The sequence below is a fragment of the Convolutriloba macropyga genome, unplaced genomic scaffold, assembly GCF_964194025.1.
Source record: "Convolutriloba macropyga unplaced genomic scaffold, txConMacr16.3 SCAFFOLD_866, whole genome shotgun sequence".
NCBI lineage: Eukaryota > Metazoa > Xenacoelomorpha > Acoela > Convolutidae > Convolutriloba > Convolutriloba macropyga.
Window position 1 is genome coordinate 48,567 of NW_027449518.1, and position 24,413 is coordinate 72,979.

At 36.3% G+C, this 24,413-nt stretch overlaps 1 protein-coding gene across 1 annotated transcript in view; it reads left to right on the forward strand.

The window, feature by feature from the left end:
• The window catches only part of LOC142355100 (outer dynein arm-docking complex subunit 4-like), a 46,770-nt gene extending 24,583 nt beyond the window's left edge, over positions 1 to 22,187 (forward strand). Inside the window, exons 5-15 of the mRNA XM_075407375.1 lie at positions 5,398 to 5,421; positions 5,745 to 5,937; positions 6,727 to 6,838; positions 9,533 to 9,648; positions 10,017 to 10,224; positions 11,565 to 11,699; positions 12,498 to 12,622; positions 15,422 to 15,553; positions 16,576 to 16,676; positions 20,287 to 20,550; positions 21,961 to 22,187. Coding sequence (XP_075263490.1) covers positions 5,398 to 5,421; positions 5,745 to 5,937; positions 6,727 to 6,838; positions 9,533 to 9,648; positions 10,017 to 10,224; positions 11,565 to 11,699; positions 12,498 to 12,622; positions 15,422 to 15,553; positions 16,576 to 16,676; positions 20,287 to 20,550; positions 21,961 to 22,116 — 1,566 coding nt within the window. The 3' untranslated portion in view covers positions 22,117 to 22,187. The remainder of the gene's footprint in view (positions 1 to 5,397; positions 5,422 to 5,744; positions 5,938 to 6,726; positions 6,839 to 9,532; positions 9,649 to 10,016; positions 10,225 to 11,564; positions 11,700 to 12,497; positions 12,623 to 15,421; positions 15,554 to 16,575; positions 16,677 to 20,286; positions 20,551 to 21,960) is intronic.
• The last annotated feature ends 2,226 nt before the right edge of the window (positions 22,188 to 24,413 follow it).

Below are 24,413 nucleotides of genomic sequence, written 5' to 3' on the forward strand. Positions count from 1 at the left end.
CTTCCATTGAATACTTCAACACACATCAGCAAAAATGTCACGAACAAGATTAGCTACAAATAACTATGCCTAGTTTAACGAAAAACAAAGTGACATTCAAAAATTTTGCTGCGAGGTGGTTTTCACCCTTTGTGAATTACTTGGACCTTGAATCATGGATAGTTCCAGTAGCAACAGTGAAAAACCATCCAAATGTCTCCAGTACTCATGCTTTAGAGAAACATCTACCATGCGGTTATTGCTTAATGGTCATAGAGCGAGGAAACCCGGAACCCATACACTTTGACATCTATACAGGTCCTGACTGCATGGAGAGATTTTTGTCCAAGATCGAGAAGCTAGCAAAATTCTTTTATCATCAGAAGAGGAAGTATCCCATCTTCATTGGAACACCACCTTCAAAAACATTTTATACATGTTGTTGGACTTGCGATGTTCCCTTTGAAACTGATGATGAAAAAGTTCCGGATCCTTGCCACTTTCGGGGACAATTTCTGGGTTATGCTCACAATGAGTGTAATTTGAAGCGCAGAACACTTGATTATACGCCAGTTATTGCTCATAATATGATGAACTATGATCTTCATCACATTGTTAAACCCCTGCACTCCGCAACAGCAAATGTAAAGATTGAAGTGATACCCACGAACGATGAAAAGTCCATTGCTTTGAACTATGGCGTATACATCAAGACTAGAAGGCAAAAACGAGACGAGGTTGCTTTCTATGAGTACTTACGATTCATTGACAGTTTCAAATTCATGCCCAGCAGCCTGAGTAAATTAGTACAGACTCTGCCACATGACAAATTCACAATCTTGGATAACTTTTATCGTGGATACAGTCATGAACAACGTGAGCTGCTAAAACACAAAGGAAACTTTCTCTACTCTTATGTAGATAGTTTTGACAAACTAAACGACATCGAACTTCCTGGTATACGACACTGGAAAAACAGCCTGAAGGATAACAGCATCGACATTACGTATGCGGAACTTGATCAGCTGAAGAAAGTTTTCAGAGAATTCAATTGTGAGAATCTAAAGCAATTTCTAGAGCTGTACCTCACTGGATACGTTCTGCAACTGGCATGGTGGTTTGAAGAGTTGAGGTCTGTATGCTATAAAACATACTCGCTTGACTGCGCGCAATTTTACACCGCCTCAAATCTCTCAGGCAGCGCATGTCTAAAAGTGTGCCAACCACAACTTGAGCTTTTGACTGACCGCGAGCTGCTTGATATCACTGAAAGAATGATCCGTGGTGGGGTAGCATCAGTATTCAGCTCAAGGCTAGAAAGGGCTAACAGTCCTTCACTGCCCCACTATGATGAGTCAAAAGAACTGGCATCGATCATTTATATCGATGCAAATAATCTTTATGGCGGGGTTATGTTCAACTATCCACTACCTGAGAAAGTGTTCGAGTTGGTAATCGAAATAACTCTTGAGGAAATTCTCCAAACGGACGATGATGGAGAGATTGGGTTTTTTGTTGAAGTGGACCTGGAATATCCGGATGCGATTCATGAGAAGCATTCGGATTTCCCAATCATTTCTGACAAACAACCAATTGACCCGTTGGAGCTCAGTGAGTACCAGACCCAAATGAAAAACGCACTGAAGATTTCAGCAACAAAAAAACCAAATAAACTCAGACAAATATTTCATCTTAAGTCTCATTACGTTACCCATTTCAGAAACCTGAAATTCTTTGATTAACAAGGAATTATAGTAACAAAAATTCATAAAGCTATCAAGTTCCAACAATCAAAGTGGTTATCAAGTTATGTTGAATTAAATACCCGAAGGCGACAAGAAGCAACATCAAAACTTGACCAGGATTTCTTCAAGCTAATGACGAATTCGACATTTGGTAAACTTTGTGAAAGTTTAAGGAATCGAATTACTGTAACTTTTGTCCGCACTGAAGACGGACATTTAAAAGCTACATCTGAAGGTGTCATTAGCACAATAAAAGTTATTGACGAAAATCTGTCGCTCATTACCAAAAAGAAACAGAACATAATGTGGAACAAGCCTACCATAGTGGGCGCATGTTTTTTGGAACTGTCCAAAACTTTTCATGATGGACTTCCATTATAATGTGATGAAAAAAGAAGCTTCATGCCATCTTTTATACTCTGACACGGACAGTTTTATCTACAAAGTACAAACGGGTAACTTTTACGATGATCTATCAAAAAACCCAAACCTAATTGCACACTTTGATCTCTCTAATCTCCCAAAAAACCACCCCCTATATGATCGGTCTAATGAAAAATTTGTGCTAAAGTTTAAAGATGAAATAGTTGGAGCACCAATTGAAGAGTTCTGTGCACTCAAACCAAAACTTTATTCTTTAATTGCTGGCGGTATCGAAAAATGTCTGCTAAGGGCACCAAGAAATTTGCCCAGTCAAAACTCCACCATGAGCTGTTCAAAAAACCCTCGAAACCGGTGAACTTGTCAGAGTCGAAAATGTAAAGATTGCTTCGACAAAACATCAACTAGAAACTGTATGTGTGAACAAAATTTCCTTGAGTGCGTACGACGATAGGAGATACATAAATGCTGACCGGAAAACAACATTGCCTTTTGGACATTTCTCTCTTCGAGATGAGTACATTTCGAAGAAAATATGTGATGAGCCCGATTGGGGAACAGAATCAGAAGAGGATGTTAACGTCTTCAATTTACCCGAGGGTTGGGAAGCGTCTGGATGGGGAACCCTTGATCCCGGTTTCAATCAGCGCACTTATTCAAAAGAGGAACTTGAAGACGTTGTTGACTTAACTAACCTCTCTGAAATGAGCGTTGAGTCTGAACATTTTGACAGAAGCTGAAGAAAGCGAGAGAGCTGACACCAGTCCCTCTACCAGCGACGATTACACGCCTGTGTCAGTAATCAAACAGAGAAAAAAGAAAATCAAAAGAAGAGAGGAGAGCAAAAAAAATTTACCCAGCACTAGTCGACCACAAATAATTGAGGAGAAAGAAGTTCAAAGTAATAGAGACTCCCCAGTTATTTCTACTAAACGCCAACGTATTGTTATTTATGATTCTGACTCAGTTTAAAAAATACTGCTGCTTTGTATAGTTTAATTAGTACATCTTTAAAAGAAAGGAAAGGAAAGTTAAAAATATGCAAAGTAAAGTGTTAAGAAACTGTTTTCCTCAATTCAAAATTTAAAAAAGGAAACGTACTTTAGAATCTCTGTCCCGTTTTCCTCCTGAAGAGGCTTCGCACCTTGTCACCCAAGCACTTGTTTCTTAAATGGTGCTCTTCCAATTCAAGTTTATAACAAAAGACCTCCTTACAAAAGGGACAAGTTTGATCGGGAATTTTACCAGTTGCAAGAGAACGATAGTCGTATAAAGGGTTGGGCCGGAGGTATGACTTGTGTTTTAAATGGGCTTTCAGTTCTGGGAGGAAAAAAAAACAGATTTGCAACATAAAGTAAAAAATTTTATTTATATATCAGGGTGATGATGGGAAAAATGGGCGTTTTTTTCTTGATTTTTGTCAAAAGAAATGTCACAAAATTTGCAAATATGCTTTTCACTGAATCAATGAGCAATTTGTATAGATTGAGCTCGTAGCGCTTTAAGTAGAGACTTTAAAATGGAGATTGAATATTTATAACCTCCAAACTTCAAGTTTCAAACCCTCATTTCTTTACTGTAGGCAAATAGGAACAGTTCCAGACATTCCATAACAAAATATTCCATACCACACTAACTCAGGCAAGGTAATTCAGTCCCCAAATAGCGCCCTTGAAGTCTTCCATTCACCGACACAATTTGTCTTTAATTGTAATTTGAACATTTTCCCTCACTACCGCAATATAATTTCAAAGCCCCTAAAAAGATTCAGATTTGATTTTGTCTAACCATTAAATTAAATTTCCACAAATTTAATTCCATTTGATTCCGCTCCTCGTAAATTCCACACCGTAAACAAATCTTTGACAAGTCCAAACATTTCCCCGCTCCCCAAACTAAATAAAATCCCAATTTAAAGTTTTATCCTCAATCGCGCACAAAACATGAATTCAAAACCACCAAAACCCAATTCCCAAGTTTCAATTTACATGAACCATCAAAATGAAATGGAAATAGCTGAAAAGTATAGTAATTTGCCTTACACTCTGAAAAAATTACAAAGATTTCACTTTTTCAGAGGTAAAATTTCTTGTAGGGGGGTGTCCGGACCCCCCCCCCCCCCCCTACAAGCACTAGGCAACATACTATACTACTATCAGCTGTCTTGAAAGAACTGAACATATTGGTTTTCATTAAATGGGTTGGATTTTATTTAATTTTTTTTTCTTCCAATATCTTTATTTTTTAATTCTTCCAATATCGCAGCAAGACTTTTTAGCTGAAACTTTTAAAGGAACGGATGAATAAACTGAACAAATAAGAAATTGTTATGACATTTGAAACGCCAGTACAAAACACAATTTTTTCTTTGAATATAATATTATTGCCTTGAAATGTCTTAAACTCGGGTCATGTACTTGTCGTCATCGAATTGTTGACAGCAAATAGCCTAAAACGGTCAACAAAATCCAAATATGATCACACAATATATTGGAAATTTGCTAATCTGTTTTGAACTAAATTTTCTTTAGCTAAAAGTAAAAACAATTTTAATTGCTGCTTGGAACTGTTTTAAAATCTTAGAGGGAAAAACTTCAATTTCAGCAGATTGTTTATGTTTTTTTAATTAATTTTAATTTAAAAATGAAAGCTAAATTTACCCTGAGGATTGAGTATAATTCACTCTGCACCTATAAACATGTGCGTGATTTCTATTTAAAGCCAAACTTAAAATAAGCAATTGAAGTAGTTTGCCTACCCACAAAAAAATGTAGCATTGGCTTGGTTCTTGCCCGTACTTAACTCTAGGTCGAATTCAGTACTGAGTCAGAGTCCAATTCAGGTTACATTTTGAACTGAATTTGTCTGATTCAGAGAAAAATCAGTGATTCATTCTGAATTATCTTCTGATTCAGAAGAATACTGAAAACTTTGTCTGAATTTTGCTCTGATTCAGAGAAATTTAGAAATCACATCAGAGTTGGTTTTGAAATCCTTGGTTCTGATCGGTACTAAATCATGAAATTTATCTGAAATTCTTCTGAATCAGTTCTGATTGACACTGAACTTAAGGTTCGGGTGTTTATTGCACTAAATTTTCTACAAATATAAAGATCAACTGACATTGTCCAAATTGATAAGATAAAATCCTGCAACTTATGCATTTTATGAAAAAACTCTTATAAAGACTGTATTAACTCATATAATGTACATTAGAATCTCTCATTTATTAGAGTGCAGTTTTGGCAATTCTCTATACGAATTGAGTTTAATTACAAAATTTATGTTTTAGATGCAGAACTACATCACCTTTTCGGTAAGTTGTTTGTTACCTTTCCGAAATTTAAAGACTTAATTTTTCCCATATTTACTCCATGAAGCGTAATTGTTGACCACTTTGGCCCAAATTTTTAAACTATTCAAGTCAAAATCTTAGAACGACCTGATTAATTGAAAATCTAATAACAATTACACGAAGGCAAAGGAAATTTTACTCGAACCAAATTGAAAAGTCATATTTTTTTGGTCGGTAACGTAACTGGAGAGCTGCAAGAAAAAAATATCATAAATTTTTTCTACAAAAATTTAACTGATTAAATGCATCAATTATTCGACAGTCGGTAATTTCTCGTTTTAAAGGAAAAGCGGTCTAAGGAAAAGAAAGGAGGAAGCAATGCAATGAGGCGTGAACAAGAGAAGAAAAAAGAGGATGAAAAAAGGGCAAAGAGCAAAGCGGGTGCAGATCAGAAGACGAGCAAGAAGAATTCCAGGAAACTGTTGGGAAGAATCTACTCAGACAAGGAATTTCTGGAAGAGTTACTCAAGGATGAAAGTTAGTTAGGGTCTTTCCCCATTATAGCCCCCCCCCCCCTCCCCCCCGCTTAGTGATCAGATAACCTATAGCCCACCGAATCATATGGTAATTAAACCATTAGGGGGGGGGGGGGGCTACAGCTTGATAGGGGGTGGGACTTTAATGGGAATAAAGACTCGTTAGTTATAGGTCGGAAAATGAAATTAATGTCGGTTAATGAACTCAAAAGTTTAATAATGAACTTTGCACAGCAATTATCTGGAGAGAATGATGAATTTTTTTACTCATGAAAACTTAAAAAAATGACTTTTTTGTCACCCAGTTTTATGTTCTTCAAGAATCTGAGTTAAGTTAAACTATATTAAAAAACAAAAAAATTTGAATAATTAAATGTCTTGAAATCAGATAGATTGATAGTCATAAAGAACTAAGTTTGTCGAAAAACATTAACAGAATTAGGGTAAACCGCGGCATATTTTGACTTAAATGGATGCTACTGAAAAAAATGGATGTTGTTTAGTAATCTCAAACTAGTTTCGAGAAAACATTTAAATAAGCTAAAGATTAATGCCACTCTTATTTTCAATTATTTCATACTACTGCCTATTTTCTTTATTTGTTTTTATTATATTATTTTAGTTATTTTTTATTTAATTTTTTTGGCAAAAATTTTGTTGCTTGATTCTAAGCGGAAGCTGATGCCCGATACAAATTATTTTATCATTGCAATCATAGTTATTGCAAAAACTCTTAGTAACGGTAACACTAATAATAAAAAATAGGTAACATAGATTATTAAATGTTTAGCCATAACCAACCAAGAGACTGAGAGTGGAAAGAAGATATTTGAGTTCACGAGTGACACTCTGGAATACCTGGACAAGAGGGAGGAGTTCTGGAGACAACAGAACCCATCTAGGTACAAAAATAGAATTAAAAAAGTTAATATTGTACAAATCTGCAGAACCCGTCAAGGTACAAAAATAGAATTAAAACTGTCAACAATTGTAAGATCGCAACTTCGATTTGGGAGTTTTTATAGTATCAGATCTGACGAGATGCTTTCTCAGAATGTTTAGCCAGTAAGGTGTGACGACTCTCGAGAGATTCTGTAAGATAACATTTCTCCTTTGCGTAGTTATTAGCGTTTTCGATCTGTTTAAACATGTTTTTGTATTTCGTTTAACGTTAAACAACCTGGTTTGGGCTTCCATTGATTTTCATATCTGGATCATAGTAATTTCATGGAGACTCCATAGATGGATAATTACGCCTTTTTTATCAAAAAAATTCCATCGAATTTTTTATCAAAAAAGCATTAAATTTATAATTCTTTCTGGTTAATTCTGAAACTTGAGTACTTTGCAAAATTTTATACTAATTTTGCAGTTTTCTTTTGAAGCACCCATTCTCAGATTTGATCGTTAAAAATCCGATTCGTTAGAGCCAGCAATTTTACCACTGGTTCAATTTCTTCACAGTCTCGTTACAATTTCTTTGCAAAGAATTTTTAATTATAATAATTATGAGCTGCATGTAACAGTAGAAAAATGCGCGTAAACTCTCGGCCAATAAGAAACGTTTCCATGAAGTTCAGGATGTTGTTTGATGTGAATTTTGGCTGCAATGAAAATGTCAAAATGAATCGATGAAAGATTCCGCCATCTATGTAAATGCTATGATCTATCGATGCGATTTTCGGCCTCTATGAAAAAGCTCTCGCCCATCACTTGGAATTGGGGCTGCTAATAATTGAAATCAATGATTGTTGAGATTTTTTTAAATAATTTCTGTGATCCATCAAAGGGTGGTGAAAACTGCGTCTAAATCAGTTCTGTAGTATATTAAGGTCTGTAGTATACATGATAAAAGTTGATAGAAACAATAAAAGAAACCTAATCACTCTGAGCCCCGTCACCTGCTTATAGATAACTATATCCACTATATACTACTATATACAATCCACTATATACTAATAATTACAATAATCTTTTTCACGTCATATCTTGTCTGTTGAATTCTTTTCGTGTCAAAACTGATACGAAAAAAAATCTATTCTATTGCAAGATCTGACAAGATTTTTTTTTGGTTTAAGATCTGATTAGAGAAACTTTTATTGTGTCATAAGAAAAAATTCTATCGAGTTTTCTGTCAATGAACTGTTTTATCCACCCAGGTTTAGGTCCAGACCCAAATTGAGCTATGATCAGTCTATGCAGACTGAGATGACCTCTGATCAGACCTTCCAGACCAAAATGATCTCTGATCAGACTTTCCTGGCCAAAATGTCCTCTGATCAGACCGAACCCAGACCACTGTCCAGACTATAGTGCGCTTATGATCAGACCCAAATTCAGACCATTGTCCAGACTATAAACAGACTATGATCAGAACATCTTCAGATCATGGTCCAGATTCAATTTCAGACCATTGCCCAGACCTTAATCAGACTATGATCAGACTCAAGTGCGCTCAAAATAGTCTGATCAGAGAAAGATTTTAATTATGAACAAATCTCTTAATTTGGCTATAATATATCCATTTCATAAAAACTGATGTTTGCAGTATTAAAATCATCTAAGGAAAAGCCAATTCTGAAAATATTGCTGATGAAAACGAAACCTAACTGTTGAGAAAAAAATTTATTCACCATACCCCTTAGTTCATATTTCTAACTCAATGGATGAACTTAGACAGCTTTCCACAAGAAACGTCGTTGTCTTCTGTTAATCAAAATTTCCTCTTGAGGGGACCGGCATTTGCTATCAGCTGGACTCCTTGTTTCTGATCAGAGTAATCGCACTTTAGATGAGGCTCTGATCGAGCCGCTGCTTTATTGTTGCCTCTTGGCAGAGCCAACATTCCTCAATAAAAAAAAACAAAAAAAAATGAAAAAATAATGCACTTGAAATCAAACCTTCCAGACCGAATTGACCTCTGATCAGACCGAATCCGAACCCAGACCATGTTCCAGTCTATAAAGTCTTTGATCAGACCGTCCAGACTGAATTGACCTCTGACCGAAATCAGACCATGGTCCAGACTATTGTGCGCTCGAACCGCTTTCCATACCCTGTAATTTCGGTCTGGGAACACAGGGGTGTGCGTTCGATTGGGTCTGATCATAGTTCAATTTGGGTCTTGACCAAAACCTGGGCAGTCAGAACTGAGAAACAAATTTTTTGTTTTCTATGTACAGGTTAGAGAAAAATTTACTAAGCAAGATCTGATCCATTTTTTTTTCAAGCAAAATCTGATGCAAAAAATTTCAAGATCTGACAGAAAGAGTTTTTATCATGTATCAAACCCTGGAGAAGATCCGACACAATTCAGGCCACTATCAAGACAGCTTTTTCAGAATGATGTCAGATCTTTCATGATAGAAATCATCAAGACAGAGGATAAACAACAACAACAATATGTGAATTTTTATTTTGCTCTTTTGTTCTGAACAGCTCTTCTATGATATATTTGAATATGAAATGACTCTATCGTTTGCCATTATTTGGCGATCAATTGAGGCACAATATTTTCGACAAATTTTGGGTTATTATGAAACAGATTTAGAGAGATGATTTTTGAGGAGTATGGTTGGCGTTCATTCGTTATTTAGGCTGCACGCTAAAAAACAGGAGCGGACAAGCAGTGGTCGAGTGATAACTTCTGCTAATCTGAAGAAAAATGACCCAGGGAGATACATATACAGACAGCTGGAACGGGTTGAAGAAGGTTAGCTAAAAATAGTCCCATGGTCCCATTTTTTCAAAAAAAAAATTATGCCACATTTTTGTAAACTTTCTGATAAGTTTTGCTCAATCGATTTTCAGTCATCTTCACTTTGCCGTCGAAAACTGCTTTTTGTTTTTCAAATTTAGAACTATTGTTCAACATTGACGTGGATAATTGTAAACAATGCTATTTATTAAATTATTAATAAAGCCTTCAAAAAATTTATCGTTTTGAGATAACTTTTAGACGCTTGATGTTTAATTGACGTTAAGATCAGTTATTACATGTTTAGAGTTTTTGCGATTTTTTGTCAATTCTAACTATTTTTTTCTGGTGTTTTTTAACCGTTGACGCATTCTATTTTCCAGATATGGAGAAGAAAAAGTGGAAGCAAGCTGAAAAGCGTGGAAAAGAGACACTTGAAGAAGCCAAAAGTTACCACGAAAGTGAACTAGAGAACAAGCCACAATTCCTGGCTACTCTTCACAGCCTGTTGGGTAGTTGTATGCTGGAACAGGGCAAATTCGCCCCGGCCGAGGCCAACTTCCTCAAGGACTACGAGATATCGGAAGAAATGTTAGTTGACAAAAAGCTCTTGTCTGGCTTGTACTTTCCAAAAACGCAAAAAATTCCAAAGTTTGCCCGGTTCTATGATTAATAAACGTTTCTCCATGATTCCGTTTTGTCCTATTAACGAGCCAAGTTTTTTATGTTGTGTATGCAGAACTTGAACCGCCTGAAACCCATCAAGTTTTTCCAAAATTTTCCTAGGGTTGAACTTCGGTGGCAATTTATCCATGCTCCGTTATTGTCGTTTAATATGAGCGACGCCATTCGTATGGCGCTGGAAGGCAGTTTTTTGTATCAAATTCAACTCTGATAAGTTCGAAATGGGATTTTGATTATTTGACCCAGAACCCGTAGGTCTATTACCCAGATAAAGTGACGTCTCTGCCATTAATTTTCAATTATTTACAACCAGAGCAACTATTTGGATTGTTAGAAGGCTGATAGAGAACAACCTAACGTAAATTGAGCATATGATAAGCTTGAAAAGAAGCTCTACATGTTCAACGTATACTTGGCTAGAGGAATGAAGCCCGGAAGAACAAGAAAAATACCCAAGTTTGGTTGTTTAAGAATAGTGGGTGTACACTAAAATTCAGCAGTTCCTCTCGTCTAATTTAAAGTTCTCAAGAAAAAAACGCCTAACGATTCTCCAAAGTTGCTACAAGATTATGTACCAGCTTTTTTACCAGCCAATCTTTTTGTACGGGGTTACAAGTTTGCAGAGAACAACCGTGCAACGGATTAGAAAGACATTTTGCAAAACTTATTCTGCGTATGCATGCGTGAGTAGACATACGAAGCCTTGACACAAAAAATATCGATACAACGATTTTATATATTATAGACAACCTGATGTTCGGGATCTCAATTCTAGTTGATGTAAAGTTTAAAGCAGTAGGCTTGCAATTAGAAGAGCTGATAGGAACCCTTTTCACAAAAGTTGCGCATGTATATGCACCCCTCAACCCCTGATAAGACATCACCACAACATACAGAAAATGTTGATGATTGCTCCTGGGTGTTTTCAGTGAGAGTAAAAAAAATCCCTGGGTTTTATATTGCAAGTTTAACCATTTTTTTGCCAGAAGTTACGCTACTAGTTTTTGAGAAAATTTGTACAAAAATTTATTATGTAATTAGTCTTGACTTGTAAACTTTAACCAACTAGTTAGGAACTTTAATTTTTCAAAGCCTTCAAACTGAGCTGAAGTTTGCACAGTAGTAATTAAGGGAAAATTGTACCTAGAAATCGCAAAATTTAGTGAGTCGGAAAAAGTTAGTTTGTAAAAAAGACTAAGATAGCAAAAATGATATCACGCACCGGGAAAAAATATGTTTTATAATAGCGACAACTACGATGGTCGTTCACGTGCTCTGGATAACTTGGGACGAGTTTCTGTGAAACTGGAAAAGTTTGACAAGGCCATCCAGTACTGGGAGAGCAAATTACAACTGTTACAACAGCAACGCTCTTCAACCAGGTAACTTCCTCAAATTTTATACATCCCAATATAATTTGTATTAGTTACAGGGCTATTATTTATACTCATATAAGTGTGGCCGTGGAATGATAGTCGAGAGGTAAGGTGTTTTATTTTACAAGCCAATGATTGATAGTTCGAGCACCTGCCTCCGTGAAGTTGTCTGTCTGTAGATGAGGTTCCTTAACCATAGATTCGGGTTGACCATAGCCTGACAATTCTTGGTTGCAATAAATGGAGAACACTATTAAGTTTCAAACGCTAAAAAAAGTGTCCATATTTGTCAAAAAAGAGCATTCGTTCTCATAAAATGAACAGCCTGATATGAGGGGAATAATAGAAAAAGGACAGCTGAGAACAGAGGTTTATACTGTTAATGGACTGCAGACTAACAGCCAATAAAACGCTGTTCCGCTGCGATTTCTCAGAAACAAAATTATTATTATTATTTTTGCAATAAATTTTGGGTCTTTCCCATTATACCCCCCCCCCCCCCCAGCTTAGTGGTCAGATAACCTATGCCCCCCCCCCCCAATCATGGTAATTATACCATAATGGGGGGCTATAATTTCATGGGGGGGGGGGGCTATAATTTCATGGGGGGGGGCTATAATGGGAAAGACCCTAAATTTTAATTGAATAGAATCGACTTTATTATTAACAGTCTATGAAATGATTTTTCACGAAAACACAATTTCTTACACGAACCTCAGATGATTGCAGGATCGGTTTCAAATTCTTTTTAGCTTTCTCGGGAAAAATCCGTAATCCTGAAAAATACTTTCCATCGTTTTTCAGCCAGCAGACAGGTGGCGATGGAGGAGAGAAAGAGGGCGAAAGGTCAAGTGAGACTAGGGATGAAAAGAGAGCAAGAAGGGCGAAGGAGACTGCCCTGGAGAGGACCTGGCTATACCACGAGATAGGTTTGTAATCCATAATTGGGTGGAGTGTAATCCTCCTGGTAACATCTGGTTATTCCCATCTAGATCGTGTAGAATTTCTGATCATCGATTTGTCTATTTTTTTCTCCAAAATTTTAAGTACTTTGATTTCACACTATATGTCCATGTGTTATTCGTGGCAGAAACTTGTTAGTTTAGTCGAATCTATTCTGTTCCCCCCCCCCCCCAGTGTTTTTATGACCCCCAGTTACAAATTACTTGTTGTCATATAGCACGTTACTATGTGAGAAATTAGCACGTGCGCCAGGGGGTCATAAAAGGTTTATGCTCGCAAAGCTGGGGGCGGGGGGGGGGGGGGGCAGAATAGATCCGTTTAGTCAATGATGAGTTACAATTTGTAATTATCATGATCTTTGTAAGTTTTTGAGTTTTTTGTTGTTGAAAAGCGTAGTTAATTTGAAAATCTTCTATATAAACACTTTTCAAAGCACCCTGTGGTTAGTTTCCCCGTGCTCTGGAATTGGGCGTTACATCCCTAGTCGAGCTTACACGCCTATCTTGTATGATCTTGTAAGAATCGTGCAGGACTCATGTACCAAGTTTTATAATCTTACAAGAGTCTGGAAAGACTCTTACAAGATCTTACAGGAAACGCATAAAATACTATTACAAGATAGTCATTTAATCTTGCAAGATGATCTTATATAATTTCGAGTTGAATCTATCGTAGATCTTACAAAATTTAACGTTGAAATGTGCGTAGATCTAACAAAATTTTGCATTGAAATTAGGGTTGATTTTATATAAGTTTGCATTGAAATGAGTTTGATCTCACATAATTCTGCGTTGAAATAAGCTTAGATTTAACATATGTGTGCGCTGAACTAAGCAAATATCTTACAAAAATTCAACGTATTCACCGCCAATATTACAGGATTTTGCGTTTTTAAGGTTAGATCTTACATAATTTTGCGTTAATATCAGTTATTTCGAAACAGAAATGGAGATGTTCAATTTATTTATCTTGTGCTTAATCGACGGACTGTTAAGTACAGCCCAATGCAAAACATGGAAAATGATTTTCACCCAATCTTCGCCGTAAACAGTCATAAACGATTGAGTTGAAAAAAGTACCGAAGTCGAGGTGTGGTGGTGAATTTTCGCAAGAAAGGCGGTGAAATTAGTTGAAAAAATTTAAACGCTTATTTCATAAATTTTTTTGAAGTGAATGCGGTTAACCGCGCCGAACTGTTATTCTCCGCATTTTCGGTTGCGGGGACTTTTTCACCACTTATTCCAATTTTTTTCGCCGCGTTTTCTGGAGCGGTGAGTTTTTTTTACATCTAGATGAGAAAAAAATAATTATTAATCTTAGCAAGCGTTGAAAAAAAAGTTTTTCAATGTTATCAAGAATGCAGTGAAAAAATATAATTCATCGCAGTTCACCGATTTCACCGAAAAAATATATAATAAATAAGTGGTAAAATTACTGTTTTTCAACGCAGAGCACAGCTTCTCCTGCAAAAAATCACCGCCAAATCGCGACCCAAATATTTTTTATTTTCTCAAAACATGGTGTGCGAAGAGTTTTTGAATTTATTCAAAGTTGCAATTTTTCAAAAAAGACACTCAAAATAAAGGCAATTATTTGCTGATTTTTCATGAACAATTGTAAAGGTATAATAGATTTCGGCAGATAACAGTGGTTCGATCAGTTCAGATTTCCAACCCGCCCGCCCAATCAGAGGGAACAGTTTCTTTTCGAAAATCATGTATTGGGTTTTTTCCGTATAGCGATGAAAAATGCTACACAGGACGCGGTGAAAAAAAATCTATCGCGACTAGCCGCATTCACCACAAAAGATGTAAGAAATACCCGCTGAAGTCTATTTTTCACCGCATTTCACTGAGTTTCTTACGAAACTTCACCGCCAAACCTCAACCCCGGCACTTTGTTCAGCATATATGTTTTTGACTGTTTACAGTGAAGGTCTAGTGAACTTCCATTTCCATTCTTTGCGTTAAGCAGTACTTAACAGGCCATCGATTATACACAAGAATGAAAAAAAAAATGAACGTCTCCAGCAATCTTCGTTTCAAAAAGAATGAATTCAATGCAAAACTATGTAAAATCTGTGCTTTAAAACGCAAATTTCTGTAAGTTTGGCGATGAATGCGTTGATTTTTATGTAAGATATACGCCTAATTCAGCGCACAATTATAATATATCGAAGCTAAATCCAACACAAGTTTTTGTAAGATCAAAGGCTAACTTCCACCCAAAGTTATTTAAGATCAAAGCCAAATTCAACGCGAATTATGTTTGATCTCATCTAAGTTGAACGCTAAGTTATGTAATGTCTGCTAAAAATTCATCGCAAAATTATGTAAGATCATCTTGCAAGATTATACGACTATCTTGTGAGAGTCTTGCATTTCAAGCCTATCTTGTACGATTACAGACCTTGCAAGACTCATGCATGGTTATAAACTTTGGTCTTTTCAAGATTCTTACAAGATCGTACAAAATAGGCGTGTAACGACTAGGGATGCAACCGCCAATTACAAATGACAATCAGAGGCACAACCAATTTCAATGCAAAAAATCAGATTTTGAAAAAAAACTAAAAAATGAAGAGGAAAAAGTCTATGAGACAGAGTGAAAACGTATGAGAAATTGTGCAATTAAATTTTGAGTCTGAACGTCTTTTCTGATATGGTGAATAATTACGAAAATTTAATGCCGTCTAAACCATGAGCGTTCATAAATTCAATTTTAATTTTACAATAATGCCTAGAAATCTGTCTGTTTTTTTTCAGGACGATGTCACTTGGAGATGAAGAACAACAGTGAGGCTAAAGAGTACGGAGAGAGGGCACTGGCGTCTGCCAAGACATCCGAGGATGAAGTCTGGCAATTAAATGCCCTGGTTCTCACTGCAAAGGCTGAAGGTGAAAAGTGATCTATTCTGTTTCACCCCCCCCCCCCCCCGCGCAGTGCTTTTTATGACCCCCCCCCCGTTACAAATTATATGTTGTTATATAGCACGTTACTAGGTAGAAAATAATGCACGTGCGCCTCGAGATCCCAAAACATACATTCCCACTAAGCTGGGGGGGGGGGGGCAGAAAAGATCCTTGAAAAGTTACACTAAATTTATCAACCAAAATGAGATTTGAAGTAATTGAAGTAATCTCCGATTTTTAAAAATTTCTGTGATCACTTCTCCTGATGAAATCTGGGATCTGTTCTGTTTCGGGGGGGGGGGGGGATAATGGGGGGGGGGGACTGAATAGATCCAAAATCTGAATTAATTTCCTCCCTCGAAATTATATATAATTAAAAGGAGGATATAAATTATAATTAATAATGATTTTTTATCCTATTTTTTTTGTCGGCCCCGCTTGTTTTGTCAATCCCCCCACTTGTAAACCACGTGTTGCTTCATAGCAAGTTAATATTTAAAAGAAAATAGTAGCTGGTTGGAGGACGCCCACTATATGCCCACTTAGCGCGCGGGGGGGGGTTGCAAGAATATATACAAAATGGTTTTGATTGATCTTAAATAGTTTGATGAAGAGTCCTTTTTGCAGTCATGAAGTGACAGGAAAAACAATGAAAACACTGTTGTTAAGAGTCTAGAGAGAATTTCTGACCATTCAATAACCACAATTTTTCAATTAAGGGCGATTTAGAGAAAAACGGCTTCAGTTTTTATTCAAACTTCCATAAATTGAACTTGTTGAACAATTTCAGTCCAAAATGGTTTTGATTGATCTTAAATAGTTTGATGAAGAGTCCTTTTTGCAGTCATGAAGTGACAGGAAAAACAATGAAAACACTGTTGTTAAGAGTCTAGAGAGAATTTCTGACCATTCAATAACCACAATTTTTCAATTAAGGGCGATTTAGAGAAAAACGGCTTCAGTTTTTATTCAAACTTCCATAAATTGAACTTGTTGAACAATTTCAGTCCAAATGGAAGAGTACCAGCCTGCCGCGGAGTCATTCGAGAAGGCTTTAGAGCTGGCCAAGGAACTGGGGGCCAAACAAGCGCAGAAAGCCATCGAGAGCGTAAGTTGCCAGAACAAAATATAAATTCAGCAGTCCCAGTAGAATGTTCAGCTTAATTTCACCTCAAATAAACATAAACAATGAGGTAAAAGATATGAATGACCAGATGCAGAACTAAATAAAACGAACGCTAGGAATAATTCCCTTGATCCTTGAGTTATTTCTAAGATCTCACAGATTGTTTTTTTTGCAAAAATTGTCTTATAATTATGTGGATTCCCTTAATAAAATATTACGAGACCATAAGGCATCATTTTTTCCCTTTTTTCCTTTTTTTAAATCACAGGATATAATTTTGCCAATTGATGACAATTCATGACTGAAAGTTTTCTTGTGAGACCTAAACAAAAACAAAAAAATAAATTACTCACAAAAAACCCGGATAATTTGTCTCATAAGTTTTATAGCAATAATTTATCGCTTGAGATCATATAGTTTTGTATAATAGATTTCTAGTAAAATTGTAAAAGATTTGGTATTCTCTGATATTTTTTCCTACAATCTTGCATGACAAAAAACTGAATAAACGATCCGCAAAAGAATATCTTTAACTTTAAGACAGTCTTCAACTTTTTTAAGACAGTAGACCTCAAAATTACTTCTTTTAAGACTTCCGGGGTCGAGGTTTGGCGGTGAATTGTAAGAAATGCGGTGAAAGTGAAAAAAATTTTCACCGCGTATTTCTTACATCTTTTTGCGGTGAATGCGGTGAATTATTTATATTCACGGCGTTCTCAGTATTCTTACAAAAAAGACTCCTCCCCACAAGGGTTCGAACCTCTGTTCTCCCGCATTCCTTCAACTACTTATTCCACTGCGACAACTCGCACTACTTCTTTGTTATTTCTTGTGAATTTGAATCAGTTTGATTAAACGTTGGAAAGCAAATGCGGCAAATTTTTGTGAGAAATGCGGTGAATTTCGCGTTGAATTTTCGTAAAAAATGCGGTGAAATGTGGTGAATTATTTTTTTTCACCGCTTTCACCACATTTCTTACATTAATTGGACACAAAAGTCGATGTGGTGAGTTTTTGTAGGAAATTCGGTGAATTTTGCGGTGAATTGTTGGAAGAAATGCGGTGAAATAATTATTTTCACCGCATTCACCGCAATCGCCGCATTTCTTACAACATTTCACCCAATCAACGCATTTCTTACAAAAATTTACCCAAAAACATCGACCCGGGTTTTCAACAATACAGCACAACTCGTTCGAAGATTGGTCTCTAACTTCATCTCTCGAACTTCAAGTCTTCAACTTTTTTCAGACAGTAGACATGAGAATCACTTCTTTAAAGAGTTTTCAACATTACAGCACACTTCGTTCGAAAATTGATCTCTCCCACGTTGAGCCACCAGACTGATAATTCAAATGTCCAGACCACCCCAGACGGAACGTACCTATGTCGAGCCTTTCGTGTGTTTATAAGCATTTGTGCTTTCTTCGTGCTTTCAAAAGTCCCTATGTCCAGACTTTCGTGCGTTCAAATTCACATATGACCAGACTATCGTACATTCAAAAACCTCTATGTCCAGACTTTGGTGCGTTCAAAAGTGCGTATGTCCAGACTTTCGTGCGTTTATGCCCAGAACTATCGCCAGTTTTAGTCATATAAGTTGTACATAACATTTTTATAAATTATTCATTTGAAATATAGATATCTTAGGGTGGTGGTTGTGATAAAGTGCCCAAGCAGTTGAAGCGTTCTAAATTCATAAAAGGAGCTCGTTCTAAATTCATAAAAAGAGCTCGAAAGAATAGTCTGATGGGGGTGCAAGCCACCCAGTAATTATTGCTTGGTTTTGTTTTGCAACTTCAGCATTTGTCTACAACTATGAGCGTGAAATTGTCTAACAAAAGCACTATGTTGGATGCGAATTTTCCTGCGTTCGACGTTTTGTAATTTTTGAACTCAAGTGCGTTGAGGTTTTCTTGGTGGAAAACTTTCACGTGAGTGGGCATTCTAGTAGGAGTGCTGAGTCAAACATGCGCTCATCAATGTGTGGCATTCTTGTTACCAATAAAAAATGTTCGTGCGCTCCAGGGTCACCATGTCCAGACCTTCCTGCGTTTAAACTTGCTTATGTCCAGACTATCACGCGTTCGATGTTACCTTTCTCCAGACTTTCGTGCTTTCAAACTGTTTATATCCAGACAAGCGTGCGTTCGAAGTTACCTATGTCTGGACTATCGTGCGTTCAAAGTTGCCTTTGTCCAGACTATACTACGTTCATTCGTGTCGGTTTTCGGTCTGTGACCTCAGCCTGTTTAATCTCGAAAAAGTCTTCTTTCACAAGTTTAACCGAAGATATGCTATATAGGACAACTGTAATCGAAAACTGGAAAAAACAAAGATGCGATGACGTTCGTGCAAAAACAACCAATATCTTCGTATAGCAACGAAGCTGGCTTTTAGAGACTGGTAAATCCGGTCAAGTAAACTCAATTTCATGGTTTTTTTTTGAACTTTTGATCCTGGTTCATAACTTAAAGTTCGAAATCATTTCGATGGGAACAATTGTTTTCACTATATATCTCGCTAAATCCCATATATATCGCTAAAATAGTTCTTTCCAAACCAAATGTGTATCTTGAAAGTACATTAAAACTCTCAGAAAATAAAACTCCAGAGACCCTGTTCGACTGACTGCTGAACGAGGTTATATTTTTGGAGAAATGATTTTGATGAAAGCCAAGAAAAAGATTTTTGAAAATTGTTTTTTTTTCTATTGAAAATGAAACAAAATAAGTTGTAAAAAAGCAGTGAAAATGGAATGATTATGATCTTGGAATTTTGTTAAGGCGGTATATGGCAAAGAAATACTTTGCAAATCCATTACTGTTCTGTATGATTTTTTCTTTGTTTTCAGACGAGTTTAAAGAATTTTAGCTGATCTTGCCAAAACAAAATGCAGCACAAAAACAAAAAAAATGCTCCAATTTTTCTCTAACTCGTTGAAAGTGCTAATTAGTTATGGCACTACAGGAAACGCCCTCAATGTTTCTGAACGAAAGCCCCATAAACATTCCGGATTTTGGAACGTGACGTTTGGTACCGGAGTAGTCCTTCATTATTTTTTGTCAATAATGGCTGTGGTTATCAGAACTATGAATATAATTTTGTAAAATATCTTGATTAAAGTGAAGTTATATGATTGACGTATATTAACATTTACAATGTTTTTATTATACTATTTACTATAATAAATTGTATAATCTTTTGTATATACCAACAATTATGATCGTTCCTTTTAAGACTATAACCCAGACTATAAGACCCTTTTACATCTATTAAGATAAATCGGATCTTTTCCGTAGCCCCCCCCCCCCCCCCACCCCCAGCTTAGTGAGTGCCCATTTTTGCACCCCTGGACGGACGTGTCGTATTTTTACATAATGATTTACTATGTAATGGCTCGGTCTCTGTAACTGGAGGGGGGCACAAACGAAAAAGATCCGATGAATCGTGTGGAATTAAAGAGATAAAATTGACCAAATGGTCCAATTTTGTTGGTAGGTTTGCCATGCCGGCTTGTAATGATCGAAAAAAATATATATACAAGTGAGTGTCATCGCCTCTGGTTAAGTATCAATTTTGTCAATTTCAGGCACTGCGGGACGTGAACAACAAGATAGTTCGAGGCCTGAAAACAGAAGAAAGTGTTGAGGAAGATCAGGAAAAACAGAGACAACAAAAGGAGGAAGAGGAGAAAAAACAAAAACTACAACAACAATTGTTGGAGGAGCAGAAACGAAAGGAAGAAAAGGAAAAAGAGGTGAAACAGGAGCAGGAAAGGAAAGAGGAGGCGGAGCTTGAACAAACAAAGGAAGAGGCGAGCGCTTCCCAGTCAGCTGCTGACGAATCAAAACAGGTAAAATTAGGAAAAAACTAACAAAATCTCACTTGAGGAAACGTTAAAATTATAGAATTATTCGATTACCCGTCGACTGTAAAGTGCAATTAGTCGCTTATTTTTTTTTGAAGAAAAAACAGTGCAAACCATAAAAAAACATAATTCTTTCATAAATTCAGACCAAAATTAGAAAAAAAGCTTAAGAATCCTGTTTTAATAGTCGATCAGCAATTTGAGTTCATGTGCTCAGGCTGAGGTTTTTGAACGTTGAACTCAGGTCGTCTGATCATGAAAAGTCATTATCTTTCAGAGTAGAAACATGAAGTGACGTTAATAGAAAAATCTTTCAAGTGTTTCTAAAAAACTGCGAAGAGACCAAATTGTTCATGTCACAGTCTAATTATGGTCTACACTCTTGAAAATTTCCGCCTGAAATCTTCGAGTCAGTTATAATTAATAAATTTTTGTTAATTTATAAATGAGAGTGAGGGGCTGAAAATTTTCGACTTAAAGTTCTTTTCCAGAAAAAAACTTTAGAAAGCTAAATTGTAGAACTTTAAAATGCTTTAAAAACTTTGCACTCGGGCGACTAAGATTTTGTTCTAACATATACTTAGATACAAGCTATGCGTTCCTAGGGTTTGATTTCTTATGAATTGTAACGTTGATAGCCGCTATTGTGGAGAATATTGACAAAGTCTGGTATATTAACTCTATAGTAAGTCCCATAAAGTTGCAACGCAAGCGAACGTTCGAAACACTCTTGACGTGCTAATGAACATCAAAATGACGATAGCACCATCTCCTAAATTTGAGCTTTGACCTTTTAAATGACCGATAGCGTTGCAACTTTATGGGACTGACTATAGCAATTAATCTTCGTTAAGCGTTGTATTTCATATTTTGTAAACACTTTTAATTCTGCAGATATAGTTTAACAAGAATTATATCAAAACACTTTCGTGCGCATTTAGAATTGCCGGAAGTCAATTTCGATTTGCTGTCCAGAAGCTAAAATGGCACAAGATTTTATTTAAATAACCAGAAGTTAACTTCCAGAAAATTTCGATGTTTCAAAACCCTCTATCTTTCGTGTTTTAAGAGTAGGCTACGTGACTCTTCTTGAAGTCGCTGAGAACTTCTGGCGTTTATCGAGAACCGCGAAGCGATTCGAGATACTAAGTCAGATTTTTGAGTTTACACGCTTTAAAATGACCAAATTTTGCGGATGTCAACATCTGGCTCCGTATCGTATCTTCTGGCATTTTAACTTCTGGCACTGCAGACGTTCGGCATTTTATAATTTTACAGTTCAGAAGTCACTTCAAAATCCCGACTTGAGAACCACTTCGCGGTTCTCGATAAACGCCAGAGTTTCTCAGTGACTTGAAGCACAGTCAGGTAATCTATATACTTTTTTTCACACAGGAGGACGAAAGCAAAGCCGACGAGACAGATGCTGGTGGAGAGAAAGAGGGACAGAAAGAGTCCAGCAGGAGTGGGGGTAGTCATGACAACCCAAGTCCAAAGTCAGGAAGATCTGCTTCATCTGGAGGAAACAGAAGCCGACAAGGGTCTCGATAAACCCGACTGATGACGGAACAAAGATCAACAAATAATGTCGATGAATTTTCCGATCTGTTCTGTTTCGGTCCCCCCAGCTTAGTGAGCATAAATTTTTTATGACCCCCAGGCGCATGTGCTATTTTCTTACCTGGTAATGTGCTATATAACAACAAATAATTTGTAACTGGGGGTCATAAAAACATTGGCGGGGGGGGGGGGGGGGAAGCGAAACTGAAGAGATCCGAACTTTCCCCAGATGAATTTGTTGTCGATAATTAACCTACAGAAACTCCAACAGAACTCAGCTTCATAACTTCATAACCAAGAATGCTCTTACTGGATATCGTTGACTGACATAGAAAAAAACAGTAAAAAAATCGTTTCTTTCTCCCCGTGAACAAAATTTGCCTGAGCATTACCTTACAGGAAAAACAAACAGACTAGTGTCGCTTTTCCGTAAACATCATCAAGTTGAATTCGGAGTGAAAGAATCTGTTCAATTTGTTTATAAAAAGCAGCTGTGTGTGTGTGTGAGTGTTCGGGGGGGGGGGGGGGTTGATAATTTTAGGAACTGGGGTAAAATGATGTCTGTGTAAGGCTGTATTGTTCTAGTTTTTAGCAGCGACCTTATAGTTAAAAGTTAAAATTGTCAAAAAGACAAATAAGCTAACAGGACTGAATCAGAAATTTTACTTCAATCACAAAGAGTCTCAGACTCGAGCAAAAAGGACTCTGAATAAGTAAATCGGACACCAGATATAATCTTTGACCTGGGAAGAAATGTTTGTTTACCTAAAATGTTCGAAAATGGAGTAAAAATGAATTAAAAAATTTACGATAAATTAATGAGTTAATCTGATTGTGATTATTCTTTTTTGGTTGTCGACTAAATTAGATTGTCAACGTTCAGATTCGCATGAAACCGGACCTATTTTTTATTCCAAAAAATTCCAGTAAATAAAACAATAAACAGAAATGATTGGAGAATATAATGATTTGGTAATTTTTTTCGTCAGACAGAAATAGGCTTCAAAAAGATTGTTTTGCTGAAATAATTTTTTGTCATCAGCTGATATAAGTACCTAGAAATGTGCCTCGAGTTTCAAAAGAAACATCAAGCTCATTAATAATGGGAAATACCACCAAAAACAATCAATAATCTAAAACTCTCCAATGAAATTTTTTATCATTTTCCCACCTCGTAAAAGTTAACCAAAAATGCCATAATTAGATCTTTTGAATAGATTTATAATCATCGGAATACATATGTTAAGAATACAAGAGAAATCGGCGTCCGCATAAAAAATTCCGGCCCCTATTGCCTTTTTGCTTAATTGTGCACCAAATGAAGATTCAAAAAGAAATAAATACTTATTAGTTTAAAACGTGGTCCATTCTCAATAAAGAACAATCATTCACATAATTGAGTTTGAACACCAAAAACGATATTTTTAGAACTTGACTACATCCTGAATTCAAACACTTGCAGAACTAGCAGATTGTCAAAGAACAGCTTCGGTGAACTGTAGCCTTAACATATCACTGAAGAAAAACAAGACCTAATATAAAACAAAAAGTATGGATGACTCGTATTGAGTTAGGTTTAATTCTCCTCTTAAGAAGCTTTCCTTATATAAATAGATTGAGCTGCCCCTCAATTATATTGAAACCTCAGATTATTGTCTGTACTCTTGAGGGAGAAAAAAATGATGGAAGTGGTATAAGTCATGGGAGGCGAAGAGGAAATTTCACTCGAATGAGCAAAGATCACGATCCAATAGATTTGAAAAATTTCGTAGAGTCACGCATACCTAGGATAAAATTTCGTGATCATTTGGACAAAATCTGATTTTAAGAGAGCAGGACCTCGAAGGTCCTTGCAAAAATCTTGAAGATAAAAAAATAGTAGGAAAGTCCTCTACCACATCCCAAAAACTATAAACTTGAAAATCATTTTTCATTAATCTTAGCGCATGACAACACAGCACTTGACACAAAATAGAAACATCAGAAGCAAATAAAACAATTTGAATAAAAACTAGTCTTTCATGATTATGACGTAAGAATCAATAAAAAAGCGTCCTAAGAACTAGTTCAACTGTTCGGAAACACGTTGGTTAAGCCTAACAATTTTTATGTACAATGATACAATGAAAGAACCATTTTTGTTTAAATTTAAGGTCGATGGAATCCAGTAAATACACCAAGAGAGGACGAAAAAGACCTTGAAAAAAACCAGAAATCTACAAAAAAAATTTTGATACAATTCTACTACTCAATTTAAAATTTTTTGAAACAATGAACATTCAAATTAT